The sequence below is a fragment of the Oncorhynchus tshawytscha genome, linkage group LG30 (genome assembly GCF_018296145.1).
Source record: "Oncorhynchus tshawytscha isolate Ot180627B linkage group LG30, Otsh_v2.0, whole genome shotgun sequence".
NCBI lineage: Eukaryota > Metazoa > Chordata > Actinopteri > Salmoniformes > Salmonidae > Oncorhynchus > Oncorhynchus tshawytscha.
Window position 1 is genome coordinate 22,366,457 of NC_056458.1, and position 18,061 is coordinate 22,384,517.

Sequence of the window (18,061 nt, forward strand, 5' to 3'; positions counted from 1 at the left end):
TCCTATGAGCGTCAGAGCCGGTGTCGTATAATTCAATCTTAGTCTTGTATTGACGCTTTGCCTTTTTGGTGGTTCGTCGGAGGGCGTAGCGGGATTTCTTATAAGCTTCCGGGTTAGAGTCCTGCTCCTTGAAAGCGGCAGCTCTACCCTTTAGCTCAGTGCGAATGTTGCCTGTAATCCATGGCTTCTGGTTGGGGTATGTACGTACAGTCACTGTGTGGACGACGTCCTCGATGCACTTATTGATAAAGCCAGTGACTGATGTGGTGTACTCCTCAATGCCATCGGAAGAATCCCGGAACATATCCAGTCTGTAACAGTCCTGTAGTTTAGCATCTGCTTCATCTGACCACTTTTTTCTAGTCCGAATCACTGGGGCTTCCTTCTTTAATTTTTGCTTGTAAGCAGGAATCAGGATAGAGTTATTGTCAGATTTGCCAAATGGAGGGTGAGGGGGAGCTTTGTACGCGTCTCTGTGTGTGGAGTAGAGGTGGTCTAGAATTGTTTTACATTTATCATGTTGATAGAAATTAGGTAAACGGATTTAAGTTTCTCTGCATTAAAGTCCCCGGCCATTAGGAATGCCGGGTCTGGATGAGTGTTTTCCTGTTTGTTTATGGCAGAATACAGCTCACTTAGTGCGGTTTTAGTTCGCTCTGTGGTGGTATGTAGACGGCTACAGAAAAAAGGAATGAAAACTCTCTGGGTAAATAGTGAGGTCTGCAGCTTATCATAAGATTCTCCACCTCAGGCCATCAAAACTTTGAGACTTCCTTAGATATCGTGCACCAACTGTTGTTTACATAAATGCGTAGGCCCCCACCCCAAGTCTTACCAGAGGCTGCTGTTCTGTCTTGCCGATAGTGTATAACCCGTCAGCCGTATGTTCTTATTGTCGTCGTTCGGCCACGACTCGGTGAAGCATAAAATATTAGTTCTTAATGTCCCTTTGGTAGGATATACGTGCTTTCCTCTGCTCCCACACCATGGACCCTGGACAAAAGTAGTACACTATATAGGGAATAGGGTCTCATTTGACACACCCTCGAGGTAATGATAATGAGCTGTCCCAGGCCACTTACAGGTCACTCATAATGAGTGTGACAGACGGTGACTAACTGTTGTTGTGCTGTTTGTTTCAGATGAGGAAACCTCAGGCCTGTATGGATTCCTCCATGTGATCGTCCACTCTGCCAAAGGCTTCAAAGAGTCAGCCAGTAAGTCTTTCTCTGTCATACTGGGCTTATACTGCATGTGTTCAACATCTGCTCATCACCACCCGTGTGTGTGTGTGTGTGTATGATGATGATGGTTGGAGCATATCATTTACAACTTGTGTGGCATCCCAACAGAGAAGACTGAGATGACAGCGAGAAAGAGTGTAGGTGTCCCTCTGTCTGTCCCTTCATACTGGTTGTCTTATTTCCTAAAAATACATCAAATAGACCCCCAGCACAGTGGTAGAAGTCACCCTCTACCATTGAACCAGGGTCAGGTATTATTTAATCTCCCTAATGGTTAAGGATTTACAGTAACGGGATATCCATTATTATTTTTTGACTAACTTTTTATTTCGTTTTGGAATTTTCAAATTCAGAAGGGGGGATTATAAGTACAAAAACAAAGAAATGCATATGACGATAACACCGACCCATTCCACCGCGTGCGTTGTCCCGCCACACCCTGAATCAAATCAAATGTATTTATATAGACCTTCGTACATCAGATGATATCTCAAAGTGCTGTACAGAAACCCAGCCTAAAGCCCCAAACAGCAAGCAATGCAGGTGTAGAAGCACGGTGGCTAGGAAAAACTCCCTAGAAAGGCCAAAACCTAGGAAGAAACCTAGAGGGGAACCAGGCTATGTGGGGTGGCCAGTCCTCTTCTGGCTGTGCCGGGTGGAGATTATAACAGAACATGGCCAAGATGTTCAAATGTTCAGAAATGACCAGCATGGTAAAATAATAATAATCACAGTAGTTGTCGAGGGTGCAACATGTCAGCACCTCAGGAGTAAATGTCAGTTGGCTTTTCATAGCCGATCATTAAGAGTATCTCTACCACTCCTGCTGTCTCTAGAGAGTTGAAAACAGCAGGTCTGGGACAGGTAGCACGTCCGGTGAACAGGTCAGGATTCCATATCCGCAGGCAGAACAGTTGAAACTGGAGCAGCAGCACGGCCAGGTAGACTGGGGACAGCAAGGAGTCATCATGCCAGGTAGTCCTGAGGCATGGTCCTAGGGCTCAGGTCCCCCGAGAGAGATAAAGAAAGAGAGAATTAGAGAGAGCATACTTAAATTCACACAGGACACCGGATAAGACAGGAGAAGTACTCCAGATTTAACAAACTGACCCTAGCCCCCCGACACACAAACTACTGCAGCATAAATACTGAAGACAGAATGCCTCCCACCCCTTCCTATCCCACCCAGCAACTGAGGTTGCTTATCAGCCCCCCTCCCACCATCCATCCCCAGAGTCTCCCACAATCCCCCTTGCCCTCCATCTCAATGACTAGATGCCCACCCACCACCCATTCCCAGTGGGCCTGCAAGCAAAGAAAGTCTAAATATACATAATTGGTTTGTATGTGTGGGGCTTTAGCTGAGATTTTTATTTACGGAGTCAATTATATTTGTTCAGTCTTCAATTGTCCCTTGATTAGCACCATTTGAAATGGATGTGCCTGCCTGATTGAGGGGACACGGTGAACAGTTGGAAGTTGGGGCCAAATTTATAGTAAACATTTCCTTGGTGTTGAATACAGTCTGTGAACAAACTTAAATTATGAACTGGGTTGGGTCGAGTCCTGAATGCTGATTGGCTGACAGCCGTGGTATATCAGACCGTATACCACGGGTATGACAAAACATTTATTTGTACTGCTCCAATTACATTTATAATAGCAATAAGGCACCTCAGGGGTTTGTGGTATATGGCCAATATACCACGGTTAAGGGCTATATCCAGGCACTCCGTGTTGCATTGTGCATAAGAACTGCCCTTAGCTGTGGTATACTGGACATATACCACACCCCCTCATGCCTTATTGCTTAAATGTATCATTTTTCAATATTCTCTTCCAGTTAAAGTGTGTTTCAGATTCAATTACATCTGTGGACAATACGTTTTTAATGGCTAGCTCAGAAAAGGAGCTTTCCAAAAGTTGTTTATGTATTATAGAGATCAGTAACAAGTTCAAATCTGTGGTTAGGTGCTTCTGCTACCTCAAGCTATTACCGATGTGTTTCCAAGCTTCTTCTGATAAAAGGGAGAGAAATGGAGAGAAAGAACGAGATGGGGAGAGAGCGAGAGAAAGGGAGATGAGGAAGAGGTGGAGAGAGAGACCAAGAGAGAGAGGGGTAGAGTGAGAGAGAATGAATTAGGGGGGGCTGGAGGTAGAGTGTTAGAGAGCGCACCACAGGGCCAGTCCCTGAGGAGCAGCTCTGGACCACAGTCACATTCCTGTGGCTGCTTTGATGCTAGGGGCTGTCAAAGACACAGCTACTCCATAAAGAAAGTTGACGGGAACAGAGTGGCCCCTACACAGCCACAGTCGGACCCTCAAGGGACACACACACATGGACTGTGAAGGCCAGGAGAAGCATTTTATCTGTCGGTCTGTCTGTCTACACACCCTCTCCCTCTCTCTGCCCGGTGCGTGTGTGATAGCCTTAGTATGAGTGATCAGGGTGATATGTCGTCAGTGAGCTCTAGAGTGGCTCAGATATGTCTCTACCAGACAGCTGCCACTCCACTGAACACGCTCTACTGCCTGTTACAGAAGAAGCACCCGTTCAAATATCACCACAAGAGGAAAAAAACAACCAACCTCTGCCTCAGTTTTACCATTACAGCCTGTACTATACTTTATGAAAGCTTCAGAAATAGATTTTCTTGTGTAATGGATTGGAGAAAAATGGGAAAGCTGTCTCCACTGAAAGCCTGTTTGATCCTCTCCAGAGCAGAGAGGGACGTGGAAGTGGTTTGGTTTTACTTTCCCCTCTGTTTTCTCAGTAGACCAAACCATTATCATGCCCTTCTGATATGCGGGAGAGGAAGGAGTATTGATACCATGGCATTGTTCTGGTGGAGCCTGTCCTCTAATGTAAGATATGCTGTTTTAGTCTAAAGACCCCTCCATGGGTAGAGTGTCTCCTACGTCTCCTATGTCTATGTATCAGATAGTAGCTAGTCGTAGCTAGTAACGTCACCTACAGTGGGTCCGCAATTATTGGATCCCTTGATAAAGATAAGCAAAAAAGACAGTATAAAATAAATAATACAAGTACCTAGATATATTTTATGCACATTATTTTAATTTTTTTATTATATTTTTTACTAATACAACTGCTCTCAAATAATAATACTTTTTTAAAACAAGTAATAAAAAAGATGATGTAAAAAAGATGTAAAAAATGTTGATTCCCGTTTTCAATACTCCAGCACCCTCCCATTGGGAGGATGAAACATTTTAGAAAAAGGCTAAGTGTTATGAGATTGGAGAACTCATTGGGAGGGATCTTAGACCATTCATCTGTACATAATCTTTCCAGATCCAGATCTGCGCTTATAGACGGCCCTCTTCAATTCAAACCACAGGTTTTCAATGAGGTTCAAGTCCAGAGACTGAGGTGGCCAATGCTGATTTTGTCATCAATTAACCCTTTTGACCTTAACAAGGGTCCCAGAACCACTGGAAGCAAAATAACCCCATAACCTATTTCCCTCCCTCCCTTCCTGATACCTGGTTCAGCACAGGGACAAAATAACCCCATAACCTATTTCCCTCCCTCTCTTCCTGACACCTGGTTCAGCACAGGGACAAAATAACCCCATAACCTATTTCCCTCCCTTCCTGATACCTGGTTTAGCACAGGGACAAAATAACCCCATAACCTATTTCCCTCCCTCCCTTCCTGATACTTGGTTCAGCAGAGGGACAAAAAACTGAGGAAATGCCCTGAAGGGAAGTGTGATGGCGGACTGAAGAAGCAATATTCATTATCTCTAAAACTGACTAAATAGTAGCACTACTGATCCATTTACTCACAACAATAACATTCAAGCTGGATAATAACCCCCCAAAATGTACAAGGCTAGAGAAGTTTATTGATAAATATTATGAACGCAGTCGAGGTCAAAACATGTTGGAGTAATCAGGGAAAAAATGGAGAACCAAACTCCATGTAAGAACTACGAGATTCCTCGACAGACACCGATTTATGTTTTTCAACACCTGGTTAGGTAAGAGTGGAAACCGACCTGCTGAAATCAATAAATTGTGAGTATTGAACTTGTCAGTAAAGAAATGAAGGAGCCTTGAAATGAGTGGTGAAAAGATGCAACAATGGAGAAAGAAACAAATCAGCTAAAAGGGACAGTCAATACTATTGAAACGGACATGAAGTTACTTCATAAGGAGAATGCTTCTGAGAGAAGTCGTACTTGTAAGTCGTACTTGTAATACAGATTAGGTCCCAGGCGACAAAATCTGATACTTACTGGTATTAAAGAAAGTTAAGGTGAAGAGCCTGAAAGCGTGGTGAAAGAATTCCTCCTTAAAGCGCTTCAGATCCCAGGCGATACTGTCGACAACATCATATTTGATCGTGTACACCGTTTCAGAAAGACAGGATAGCGATACATACGAGCGCCCAATGGTTTGCCAAATGAGCTTTTTTTAAAGATTGAAATAATAGTTAATAGCCTGGACAAAAGACTCGCTGGCACAAAAATAGGAATGAATGATCAGTTCCCGAAGGAAATTGCAGAACGGCGCAAAGTTCTGTACCCACACTTCAAGGTGAATAGACTTAAAGGAAAATGTGTACCAACTGTTCCAAGACACCACGACTACTCCATGGCTTTTGTAAATAATACAAAGTTCCCATAGAGGAGTCAAATAATGGAACACCCAATATTATCCATGGTAGGGATACAAATGTAATACAACACTTGATAAAGAAATAAACTACAAATACACTATACCATTCAAAATAGGGAATGTTGTAAAATAATTAGTACTCAACTTTCTACTTGTAGTATTTATAAATAGATAAAGCCAGCATTAGAAGAAATGATCAATACCATCTTCATTTATAAGGAACTGGAACACAAAGTACTCAAAAGCCTGAAGTTAGGTAGGAATCAACACGTTAGGGGTAAAAACATAGATAACAGAGGACATCAAAAGCACAGTATGTGGGTGTATTGTGATGGAAGATAGGGTGTATTTTTGTGTTTGGAAAAGTCTGGGGCCTCTCGAGTGGCGCAGTGGTCTAAGTGCTTGAGGCTTCACTACAGACCTGGGTTCGATCCCAGGCTGTGTCACAGACAGCCGCGACCGGGAGACCCATGAGGTGGCACACAATTGGCCCAGCGTCGTCCTGGTTAAGGTAGGGCTTGGTTGGGATGTCCTTGTCCCATCGCGCTCTAGCGACTCGCTGACAACGGTCGCCAGTTGTACAGCGTTTCCTCCGACACATTGGTGCGACTGGCTTCCGGGGTAAGCGAGCAGTGTGTCAAGAAGAAGTGCGGCTTGGCAGGGTCGTGTTTCGGAGGACACGTGGCTCTCGACCTTCGCCTCTCCCGAGTCCATACAGGAGTTGCAGCGATGGGACAAGACTGTAACTACTAATTGGATATCACGAAACTGGGGAGAAAAAGGGTAAGAAGTACAACAAAAAAATAATACAAATATAGAGTGCATTCAGAAAGTATTCAGACCCCTTGACTTTTTCCACATTTTGTTATGTTACAGCCTTATTCTAAAATGGATTAAATCAATTTAATTTAATTTAAATGTTTTCCCCCTCATCAATCGATACACAATACCCCATAATGACAAAGCAAAAACAAGTTTTTCAAAAATGTTGCAAGTGTATAGAAACACTATGGAAATATCATATTTCCGTAAGCATTCAGACCCTTTACTCAGTACTTTGTTGAAGCACCCTTGGTAGCAATTACAGCCTTGAGTCTTATTGGGTATGACGCAACGAGTTGGCACACCTGTATTTGGTGAGTTTCTCCAATTTTTCTCTGCAGATCCTCTCAAGCTATGGCAGGTTGGATGGGGAGCATCGCTGCACAGCTATTTTCAGGTCTCTCCAGTGATGTTCGGGTTCAAGTCCGGGTTCTGGCTGGACCACTCAAGGACATGTTTTTGCTTTGTCATTATGGAGTATTGTGTGTAGATTGATGAGGGAAAGAAAGTATGTATAATGAATAATGCTGTAACGTAACATTATGTGGAAAAAGTCAAGGGGTCTGAATACTTTCCAAATGCACTGTAATGGAATTCGTGGATATATGGAGGCTTAAATATTCTGACCTAAACTGCACTGTTGGTTAAGCATTTCACAGTAAGGTCTACACATGTTGTATGTGACAAGTAAAGTTTGATTTGATATACTTGGCGGAGTCTCAATTAAGCTAGTTGTCTTGACAACTACCTTATGTCATTTTTTCTGGCACCAAAAGTTCAAAAAGTGTTGATCGGGGATAAAAAGGGGTCGGGCCATCAAATAATTGGCATATACATTACTCTTACTGAATTTACACGTGAGCAAGGTTATTGAATGACATCTTGTTTTTAACCAGACCTGAAGAATGAATAACTTACTTTTTCAAACATAACATAGGTACAGCAGGTCCCCTTATTGTATGGGACACTTTTAAATGTGCCCTTAGAGGCCATGCAATTCAGTACTCATCTATAAAAGAAAAGTAATTCAAATTAAAATAATCCATATTAAGGAAGGAAATGGAGGGACTAACAGTACAGATAGATGGCAAAAAAACAGTACCATTGATGCACAGAATACATTAGAGGAAAAACAAAAAGAAATGGAGGAACATATTCAAGAAAGATCAAGTGTAATTTATTATAAAAAAATAAGTAAACTGGATGGAATATGGGGAAAAATTCACCAAATATTTTAAAAAATCTTCTATATATAGAAATTCTACCAAAATAATTTACTGAAACTTGTTGCAAATTGAGTCACCCATGATTCATCAAACTATATTTATGAAAGAGGAAGCAAAGTACTTTAAGCATATGTTTCAATTTGTCTCCTCCCCATCTCCACTAACCAAAGTTAATTGTTAGGATTGTTTCATATTAATAATGTAAAATTAACATCTGTACAGAAATACTCATGTGAAGGCCAAATTACATATGAGGAACTTATTGATGCAATTAAAGCCTTTAAGTCCAGGAAAACTCCAGGGCTGGTTGGCCTACCAGTTTGAGGTATACCAAACCTTGTTGGTGTACTCAGAGCTGAATTTAAAAACACTTTTGATAAAGTATGTTTGGAATTTATATATAAATGCCTGGAATATTTCAATTTTAGAGAATCTCTTATATAATGGGTTAAAGTTATGTATAGTAACCCTAGCTGTAAAATAGTAAATCATGGCTACTTCTCAAAGCTTTAAACTGTCAAAAGGAGTAAAACAAGGTTGTCCATTATCGAGATATCTATTTATTATGGCCATCGAAATGTTAGCTATTAAAATCAGATCCAACAATAATATCAAGGGCCTAGAAATCTGATACTTAAAAACAAAGGAGTCATTGTACGCTGATTCATGTTTTCTTTTTAATCCACAATTTGGATCCACAGCCTCATAGATGATCTAGATACTTTTTCTAACCCCTGGATTACAACCAATTAATGACTTGTACTATATGTATTGGATCACACATTTTATTTACGTGTAGTTAACCAATGAAATGGTCTGACGGTGAAGTGGACATACTCGGTGATCATTTCCTGAAAGAAAGAAATAATCTCATTACAATACATTATAATAAAAAGTTTGCAAAAATGGATAAGATCTTGCTACTGTGGAAAGGAAAATAACTGTCTATTTGTGGAAAAATCACCCTCATGAACTCTTTAGTCATATCACAGTTGACCTATTTGCCTATGGCCTTGCCTGCACCTACCAACTTGTTTTTTTTTAAATTATATGAGCAAAAATGATTCCATTTTACTTGGAACGGCAAGCGAGACAAAATTAAACTGGCCTATTTGAATTCAGAGGGCAGAAATGATTAAATATTAAAGCATTACACCTCTCACTAAAGGATTGTCATTCAAAAGCTATACTTAAATTCGTGTTGGTTCTCTAGCAGATTAGTAATAATGTCTCATCCCATGTTCAAGAATGACCTTTATTCAGATTACAGCCTCTGATTTTCAGTTATTTGAAAATGAAATAATCTCAAAAATATTGCTATTTTGAAAACAAGCCATAGAAAGTTGGTTGCAATTTCAGTTTAATCCACCAGAAAATACAGAATAAACATTACAAAAATATTATGGTTAAGCTCAAATATAATAGTAAAATATATATATATATTAAAACATTTTTCTTTGTAAATTATATCATAAATAGGACTGGTGGAGTTATGTCACACATGCAGCTAACAAAAATATGGAAATGTCTGATCTACCCAAAATTACAACCAACTAATTGCAATTTTACTGCAAAAATGGAAGAGAAAAGTGGAAGGGGGAAAAGTAAGGAACTTGTCTGTCGGCCCTGCATTAAAGACCAACATTGGCTAAAGAAAATTGTGATAAATAAAAAAGTATATCAGTTTCATTAAAGGACCAAAACATTGACAGCTGTGCCATATAGATTGCAAAACAGGAAAAAATTGGGACGTTTCTCCCATTTTTCTCTGCAGATGGTTTATGAACTGAAACACAAACACAAAACAGCGCTTGATTCAAAACGTAGAATTTTTCAATGTAAATGATTATACAACATTCTTGCAACCAATAGAATGTTATATACAGTACCAGTCAAACGTTTGGTGTATTGGGATTGGTGTACTTGGCCAAAGAGCTCTATTTTCATGCCATCTAACCATAGCATCGCCTGAAGTTTGCTAAATCACATTGGCACTTGGTTTGGAACCTGTGATATGGTCGAAAATATTATGTTGGTTGACTTGTAATAAAGTAAGTACTGGTACAAACGTGTTTGTCTGTGTATGATGCCGTTTGGATGCCGTCTTATAGAGCGGTCTTAGTTTGTTAGGAAATCCCCTGTTTCTTTAGAAAAGGCTCGTTATGGAGACTGGAGACCATCTGTCATTTAATGTTTCGTTTTATTGTCGGCTTCCCTGGTCTCTGTCCTCACATTTTGTATTGCTCTGATTCTGCCTTTAGGGCATATTGTTTGTGTACAAGTCATCTGTCACCCATTTTCTCCCTTGCATAAGACTGTGTGCCTGTGTGTTGGTATGATTGTGTGTATGTATAATAATACAGTAGCCCATAGCACACTACAACGTATGGCTCCTACAGTCATTACAATATGATTAAGTCACACAGTTCTGGAGTATGTACAAACATGTCCTATTAAAATGGTCTTATCACTGTTGCCACACACAGTTTCATCCAATAGGAAGCAGAGTTCAATTTCATCTCAGGGCAACATTTCAGAAGCGGGTCAGTGGAAGATTCTAAAAGTCTACTTGTTCGCCCCAAAAATACGATACAAAAATGAGGGGAAACATTGACCTAGAATAAAGGTGTCATCTTCTACACCACTGAACATTATAATAACACATCTATAAGATGGAGATTTGGTGGTTTCATACAGCATTATAATACACACAACACATATACAGTAAAATATACCGTAAAATACCATATTGGAGTTTTGAACTAGTACTGTATAATGCTTCATGTTATCCAGTCCTCTGCTTTTCTCATTCAACTGTTTTTCCTTTACTCCTTTTATTAGTGTCATCATTCTGGAGCCAATGAGAAATAATTTGATTACACAGTTTCCTTCTTCATAATGTTCCTTTTGAGTTCTGATTTCTTCCAATATGTTCTAAATAAAGTGGTAGATTGTTCATGTTACAATAAGGATCTGTGTTTGGGAGGTGGTTGGAAAACACACAGAGGGGAAGGGACTCCCACACTATAAAGCAGCCCTCTCCCCCCTCCGTCTCTACATCTTGTTGTTCTTCCAGAGTCTACGTATACTGATTGCTTTAAGTCAGGGGTGGGCAACTAGATTCAGCCTGCCGGCCGATATAGTTGATCAGGGGGCTGGAGAATAATATAATAATTGGTACATTGAAAATGTACTACAACTAAGCCCAAAAAGAGATTGAATTTAAAAATAACAATAATTTCATACCTTGAGACACATTGAGACTTTATTTGTGGGAATACTTAAATTAAACATATTTTTGCTGAATTCCTTGTGATTTTTCAGCTCATCCAAAATGTAAATCCTAAAAAAAAAATAAGACAACCCCTACTTTAAGTCTTCAGCATGACTGTTTGAGTCTCTGTTTTCCTGCCCACTGTTTCACCTACCACTTAACACACAGCTACAGGCTAGGATTAGGAAAGAGGACACACAAAAAGGGAGGGGGTCAACTTCCAGGTCATCTGGACAGAGTCAGGACAGTATCCATTAACCCCGATAGACAGTATGTGTGTGTGACCTCGCTCAGACCCCTCACTGACCACCAGATTTAACCCTTTATACAACAGCAGGAAGAGGTCTGCCAATGAAATGACAGCCCTCAGGGCTTATTCAACCAATCACCTTCAGTCGCCAGCTCTCTTTCACTTCCTCATGTCCCATTTCTGAATTCTCCTCTGGCAACACTACTAGCTAGGACAAATGAAAATGAGGCTAAGTATGTTCCCTCTGGCCCTGTTTTTTAGTGCAAGATTTCAGGCATATAAACCTATTTCAGATATGGAGGAAAAATAAACTTCTTGATAAATCTGAGTGGTCCAGGAGTATGAATGTTTCCTTGAGTGGTTTTTGGTTTACACACTGTCTGAACAGAGTTTGCCGGTGTGTAAATCTGACACATTGGGGAGTTGTGCTTCCGAAATGGTTCTTCTCTAAACAGAGCCAAATGCTATTTCTGTGGTCATTAACAGTGATAAACTACCCTGTTCTAACTCTCTATGAACTCACTTCAAAGGAGGAGCACACTAGGCCTATGTCCAAATATGTACAGTGGTCTTAAATGTAACATTTTCTGCATACCAAATGCACCGCACCCTATTCACTATAGTGCACTACTTTTGACCAGAGCTTTTTGACCAGGGTCCATAAGTCTGGTCAAAAGTAGTGCACTGCGGGAAGGTAGTCTTTGACTTACTAAATTATATTGACAGTAGTTAGTGTCAGAGATGATCATGGTACTGTGACAGGGCCCCTTCCTCTCACTTTGTTAAATCAACCATGTGGCGAATGTTGTATAACTATTAAAACGTGACTCCATTTTGAAAACACCCCAGATGGTCAGTTTGCCCACCTGTGAGGTTGACCATGTGGTTGGGTTGGAACAGTGAGGAGGCAGACAGGGAAGATGTGGTTTTTCTTTCCCAGACAGCAGCTTTTATTAGTAAACGTGAAGATAATAAGCCTGTGGCTGTATAATTAGTTACAAAAACAAATAAACAGGACGATGAATAAAAAGTAGACCTAATCAACTCAAAAGAAATGCCAGGCTTCAATCATTCCTGTACCCGGCAGTATGCCAATCTTACCCTGCCTGTCTTCGTCTGTACTCACACAGAAATTACAGGGTTTAATTATCAATACCGATCATGCATCTGACCAATGGGAAGAAGCCCTTTCACATCCTGTTCAATTAACATTCAACAGCATGAATTAGTGTCTAAACATCTTCACACACATCAATAACGGTGCAACCATGTTTTTATCAAAAATACAATCTGGGATATGAACAGGTATGTCCACCCGGGATAAGAAACTATACACTGAATAAACCATGCTTTCTGGAATGCTTCCCATTGTCCATCAGTTCTCTGACCAGGATATTAACAGATAACCCTCATTAATCAATGAGGAAATACCAGGTAATAATTTACAAAAAGGACATTATTCCATTAATAAATATGTGCTTATCATAAACCATTTAACTGTTTGCACTGTCTGATTATTGATATAAGGCCTGTTTTTATATTGTGACAAGAGATCATAGGACTATGGTCACACTCCCCATACTAAATGATTCCTCATTGTGAGTGATGATTACATCAGAGGTTCAGTGTGCTGGAAAATTAGCAGGAATTAAATGGATCCTGGATTAAATGATCCTGCCACACCTCAACTGGGTACTATCCCCCACCTAATATCTACCTTATCCAAGACAGAAGAATATGCCAGTCCTCTCTCATGTCTTGTTTGGATCCCTTTGCTGTTCTTGTTCTATGACAGAAGACTGACGGTCATCCATACCTCAACTGGTATGATACCCTAACCCAGAGATGAATATAGGTATATGAGCCAGACCCAGACAGACATGGGTCATGCCATTGTTTTCATGTTGCTAAGTCATGTGTGACTGTGCTACAGTGTAAACACTGTCTCTAGTTCTGTGCCTGGGTGATGTGACTGTGTGTGTAGCTGTGGTGACTCCCAGGGTCAGGGGCATAGCAGGTAGCCATCCATCATGCTGTCAGAGAGCAGTGGAGACCCCAGGGACCCCAGCAGGGATGACGAGAGAGGCCTCTGGCTCGGTCTCTTAAACCAGTGCTGGGGAGATATTGTAATGGTGTGCTGTGCCCAGTCATGTCTGTGTTCCGTGTTCATTCTGTCGGTAATGCAGGCCTCTACCATTGACCATTAATATAGAAATGGTCTAACTCTACACAGTTGTGGTACAATTCTGAAAATTAGGACCGGGACAATACCAGTACGTGATACTCATTAGTATTGTGGCAAGGAAACAAAACATGAAGTGATTTAACTTCTTTGGGAAAACAGCCCAAATGTTGGAAACAAACATCATTATGTTGTCATCCAGAGTCACATTAATTGATTATCCAGGCTGAATCATATCATATTTTACATACAGCAGGTTTTTAAAGGACCAAAGGACCGTATTTTAGCCATGGAACACAATCTAACGATACTGGTATCATCCTGGCACTAAGGAAAATGTTTATCCATATACTGTTGATGTTGATATTATTGTGTTATAATTGCTGATTATTTTAGATCCACTCACTGTGATGTCTAACTCCTCTGTGTCCTGTTCAGATCTGTACTGTACCCTGTGTCTCTGTGTCCTGTTCAGATCTGTACTGTACCCTGTGTCTCTGTGTCCTGTTCAGATCTGTGCTGTACCCTGTGTCTCTGTGTCCTGTTCAGATCTGTACTGTACCCTGTGTCTCTGTGTCCTGTTCAGATCTGTGCTGTACTCTGTGTCTCTGTGTCCTGTTCAGATCTGTACTGTACCCTGTGTCTCTGTGTCCTGTTCAGATCTGTACTGTACCCTGTGTCTCTGTGTCCTGTTCAGATCTGTACTGTACCCTGTGTCTCTGTGTCCTGTTCAGATCTGTGCTGTACCCTGTGTCTCTGTGTCCTGTTCAGATCTGTACTGTACCCTGTGTCCTGTTCAGATCTGTACTGTACCCTGTGTCTCTGTGTCCTGTTCAGATCTGTGCTGTACCCTGTGTCTCTGTGTCCTGTTCAGATCTGTACTGTACCCTGTGTCTCTGTGTCCTGTCCAGATCTGTACTGTACCCTGTGTCTCTGTGTCCTGTCCAGATCTGTACTGTACCCTGTGTCTCTATGTCCTGTTCAGATCTGTACCGTACCCTGTGTCTCTGTGTCCTGTTCAGATCTGTACTGTACCCTGTGTCTCTGTGTCCTGTTCAGATCTGTACTGTACCCTGTGTCTCTGTGTCCTGTTCAGATCTGTACTGTACCCTGTGTCTCTGTGTCCTGTTCAGATCTGTACTGTACCCTGTGTCTCTGTCCTGTTCAGATATGTACTGTACCCTGTCTCTGTGTCCTGTTCAGATCTGTACTGTACCCTGTGTCTCTGTCCTGTTCAGATCTGTACTGTACCCTGTCTCTGTGTCCTGTTCAGATCTGTACTGTACCCTAGAGGTGGACTCTTATGGCTACTTTGTCAGCAAGGCCAAGACCCGCGTCTTCAGAGACACCACTGAACCACAGTGGAACGAGGTGAGAGACCAACACCACACAGAGCTCCAATATTCAGATCATATTACTGTCAGTTATGTTGTCAAGAGGACATTTTACTCAAATGCACTCCAATTCCAGTACTCCATCATACAGAATGTTCTCTGGTCAATAGGACATTGAAGCCTGTTATCCTGTCCTGACTGTACATTGTCCAATAGGAGTTTGAAATTGAGCTGGAGGGTTCTCAGTGCCTTCGGATCCTGTGCTACGAGAAATGTTACGACAAGACCAAGCTCAACAAAGATGACAATGAGATCGTGGACATCATCATGGGCAAGGGCCAGGTGCAGGTAAGGAGACAGTGGGGGAAAAACTCACATCATGAAATCAAACTCACTGTATGCTTATTCCATACACATGTATGGACTTGTTTTCTTTATAGACCTTGGCAGAAACATAGTGTACCACAAGCTCCTATGTACATCAGTAGACTATGGAGATATACATTCAGCTCAGACTCTTCTCCGTTGTGTGACTCACACTTGTTGTTGTCTGGCCTCTTGTGTACAATAGATGAGTTTCGTGATGGTGGGCTGCCATTGACGTGTCAAATCAAATCAAATCAAATTTTTATTTGTCACATACACATGGTTAGCAGATGTTAATGCGAGTGTAGCGAAATGCTTGTGCTTCTAGTTCCGACAATGCAGTAATAACGAGCAAGTAATCTAACTAACAATTCCAAAAAAAACTACTGTCATACACAGTGTAAGGGGATAAAGAATATGTACATAAGGATATATGAATGAGTGATGGTACAGAGCAGCATAGGCAAGATACAGTAGATGATATCGAGTACAGTATATACATATGAGATAAGTATGTAAACCAAGTGGCATAGTTAAAGTGGCTAGTGATACATGTATTACATAAGGATGCAGTCGATGATATAGAGTACAGTATCAACGTATGCATATGAGATGAACAATGTAGGGTAAGTAACATTATATAAGGTAGCATTGTTTAAAGTGGCTAGTGATATATTTACATCATTTCCCATCAATTCCCATGATTAAAGTGGCTGGAGTAGAGTCAGTGTCATTGACAGTGTGTTGGCAGTAGCCACTCAATGTTAGTGGTGGCTGTTTAACAGTCTGATGGCCTTGAGATAGAAGCTGTTTTTCAGTCTCTCGGTCCCAGCTTTGATGCACCTGTACTGACCTCGCCTTCTGGATGGCAGCGGGGTGAACAGGCAGTGGCTCGGGTGGTTGATGTCCTTGATGATCTTTATGGCCTTCCTGTAGCATCGGGTGGTGTAGGTGTCCTGGAGGGCAGGTAGTTTGCCCCGGTGATGCGTTGTGCAGACCTCACTACCCTCTGGAGAGCCTTACGGTTGAGGGCGGTGCAGTTGCCATACCAGGCGGTGATACAGCCCGCCAGGATGCTCTCGATTGTGCATCTGTAGAAGTTTGTGAGTGCTTTTGGTGACAAGCCGAATTTCTTCAGCCTCCTGAGGTTGAAGAGGCGCTGCTGCGCCTTCCTCACGATGCTGTCTGTGTGAGTGGACCAATTCAGTTTGTCTGTGATGTGTATGCCGAGGAACTTAAAACTTGCTACCCTCTCCACTACTGTTCCATCGATGTGGATGGGGGTGTTCCCTCTGCTGTTTCCTGAAGTCCACAATCATCTCCTTAGTTTTGTTGACGTTGAGTGTGAGGTTATTTTCCTGACACCACACTCCGAGGGCCCTCACCTCCTCCCTGTAGGCCGTCTCGTCGTTGTTGGTAATCAAGCCTACCACTGTTGTGTCGTCCGCAAACTTGATGATTGAGTTGGAGGCGTGCATGGCCACGCAGTCGTGGGTGAACAGGGAGTACAGGAGAGGGCTCAGAACGCACCCTTGTGGGGCCCCAGTGTTGAGGATCAGCGGGGAGGAGATGTTGTTGCCTACCCTCACCACCTGGGGGCAGCCCGTCAGGAAGTCCAGTACCCAGTTGCACAGGGCGGGGTCGAGACCCAGGGTCTCGAGCTTGATGACGAGCTTGGAGGGTACTATGGTGTTGAATGCCGAGCTGTAGTCGATGAACAGCATTCTCACATAGGTATTCCTCTTGTCCAGATGGGTTAGGGCAGTGTGCAGTGTGGTTGAGATTGCATCGTCTGTGGACCTATTTGGGCGGTAAGCAAATTGGAGTGGGTCAAGGGTGTCAGGTAGGGTGGAGGTGATATGGTCCTTGACTAGTCTCTCAAAGCACTTCATGATGACGGATGTGAGTGCTACGGGGCGGTAGTCGTTTAGCTCAGTTACCTTAGCTTTCTTGGGAACAGGAACAATGGTGGCCCTCTTGAAGCATGTGGGAACAGCAGACTGGTATAGGGATTGATTGAATATGTCCGTAAACACACCGGCCAGCTGGTCTGCGCATGCTCTGAGGACGCGGCTGGGGATGCCGTCTGGGCCTGCAGCCTTGCGAGGGTTAACACGTTTAAATGTCTTACTCACTTCGGCTGCAGTGAAGGAGAGACCGCATGTTTCCGTTGCAGGCCGTGTCAGTGGCACTGTATTGTCCTCAAAGCGGGCAAAAAAGTTATTTAGTCTGCCTGGGAGCAAGACATCCTGGTCCGTGACTGGGCTGGGTTTCTTCCTGTAGTCCGTGATTGACTGTAGACCCTGCCACATACCTCTTGTGTCTGAGCCGTTGAATTGAGATTCTACTTTGTCTCTGTACTGGCGCTTAGCTTGTTTGATAGCCTTGCGGAGGGAATAGCTGCACTGTTTGTATTCAGCCATGTTACCAGACACCTTGCCCTGATTAAAAGCAGTGGTTCGTGCCTTCAGTTTCACACGAATGCTGCCATCAATCCACGGTTTCTGGTTAGGGAATGTTTTAATCGTTGCTATGGGAACGACATCTTCAACGCACGTTCTAATGAACTCGCACACCGTATCAGCGTATTCGTCAATGTTGTTGTCTGACGCAATACGAAACATCTCCCAGTCCACGTGATGGAAGCAGTCTTGGAGTGTGGAGTCAGCTTGGTCGGACCAGCGTTGGACAGACCTCAGCGTGGGAGCTTCTTGTTTTA

The 18,061-nt window shown here is 42.2% G+C and overlaps 1 protein-coding gene across 4 annotated transcripts in view; it reads left to right on the top strand.

The window, feature by feature from the left end:
* Positions 1-18,061, top strand: part of LOC112228572 (active breakpoint cluster region-related protein) — a 260,234-nt gene that overhangs the window by 176,904 nt on the left and 65,269 nt on the right. For all 4 annotated transcript variants that reach the window (XM_042309121.1, XM_042309122.1, XM_042309124.1 and 1 more), the window contains 3 exons: positions 1,143-1,217; positions 14,916-15,013; positions 15,193-15,324. In XM_042309121.1, coding sequence (XP_042165055.1) covers positions 1,143-1,217; positions 14,916-15,013; positions 15,193-15,324 — 305 coding nt within the window. The remainder of the gene's footprint in view (positions 1-1,142; positions 1,218-14,915; positions 15,014-15,192; positions 15,325-18,061) is intronic.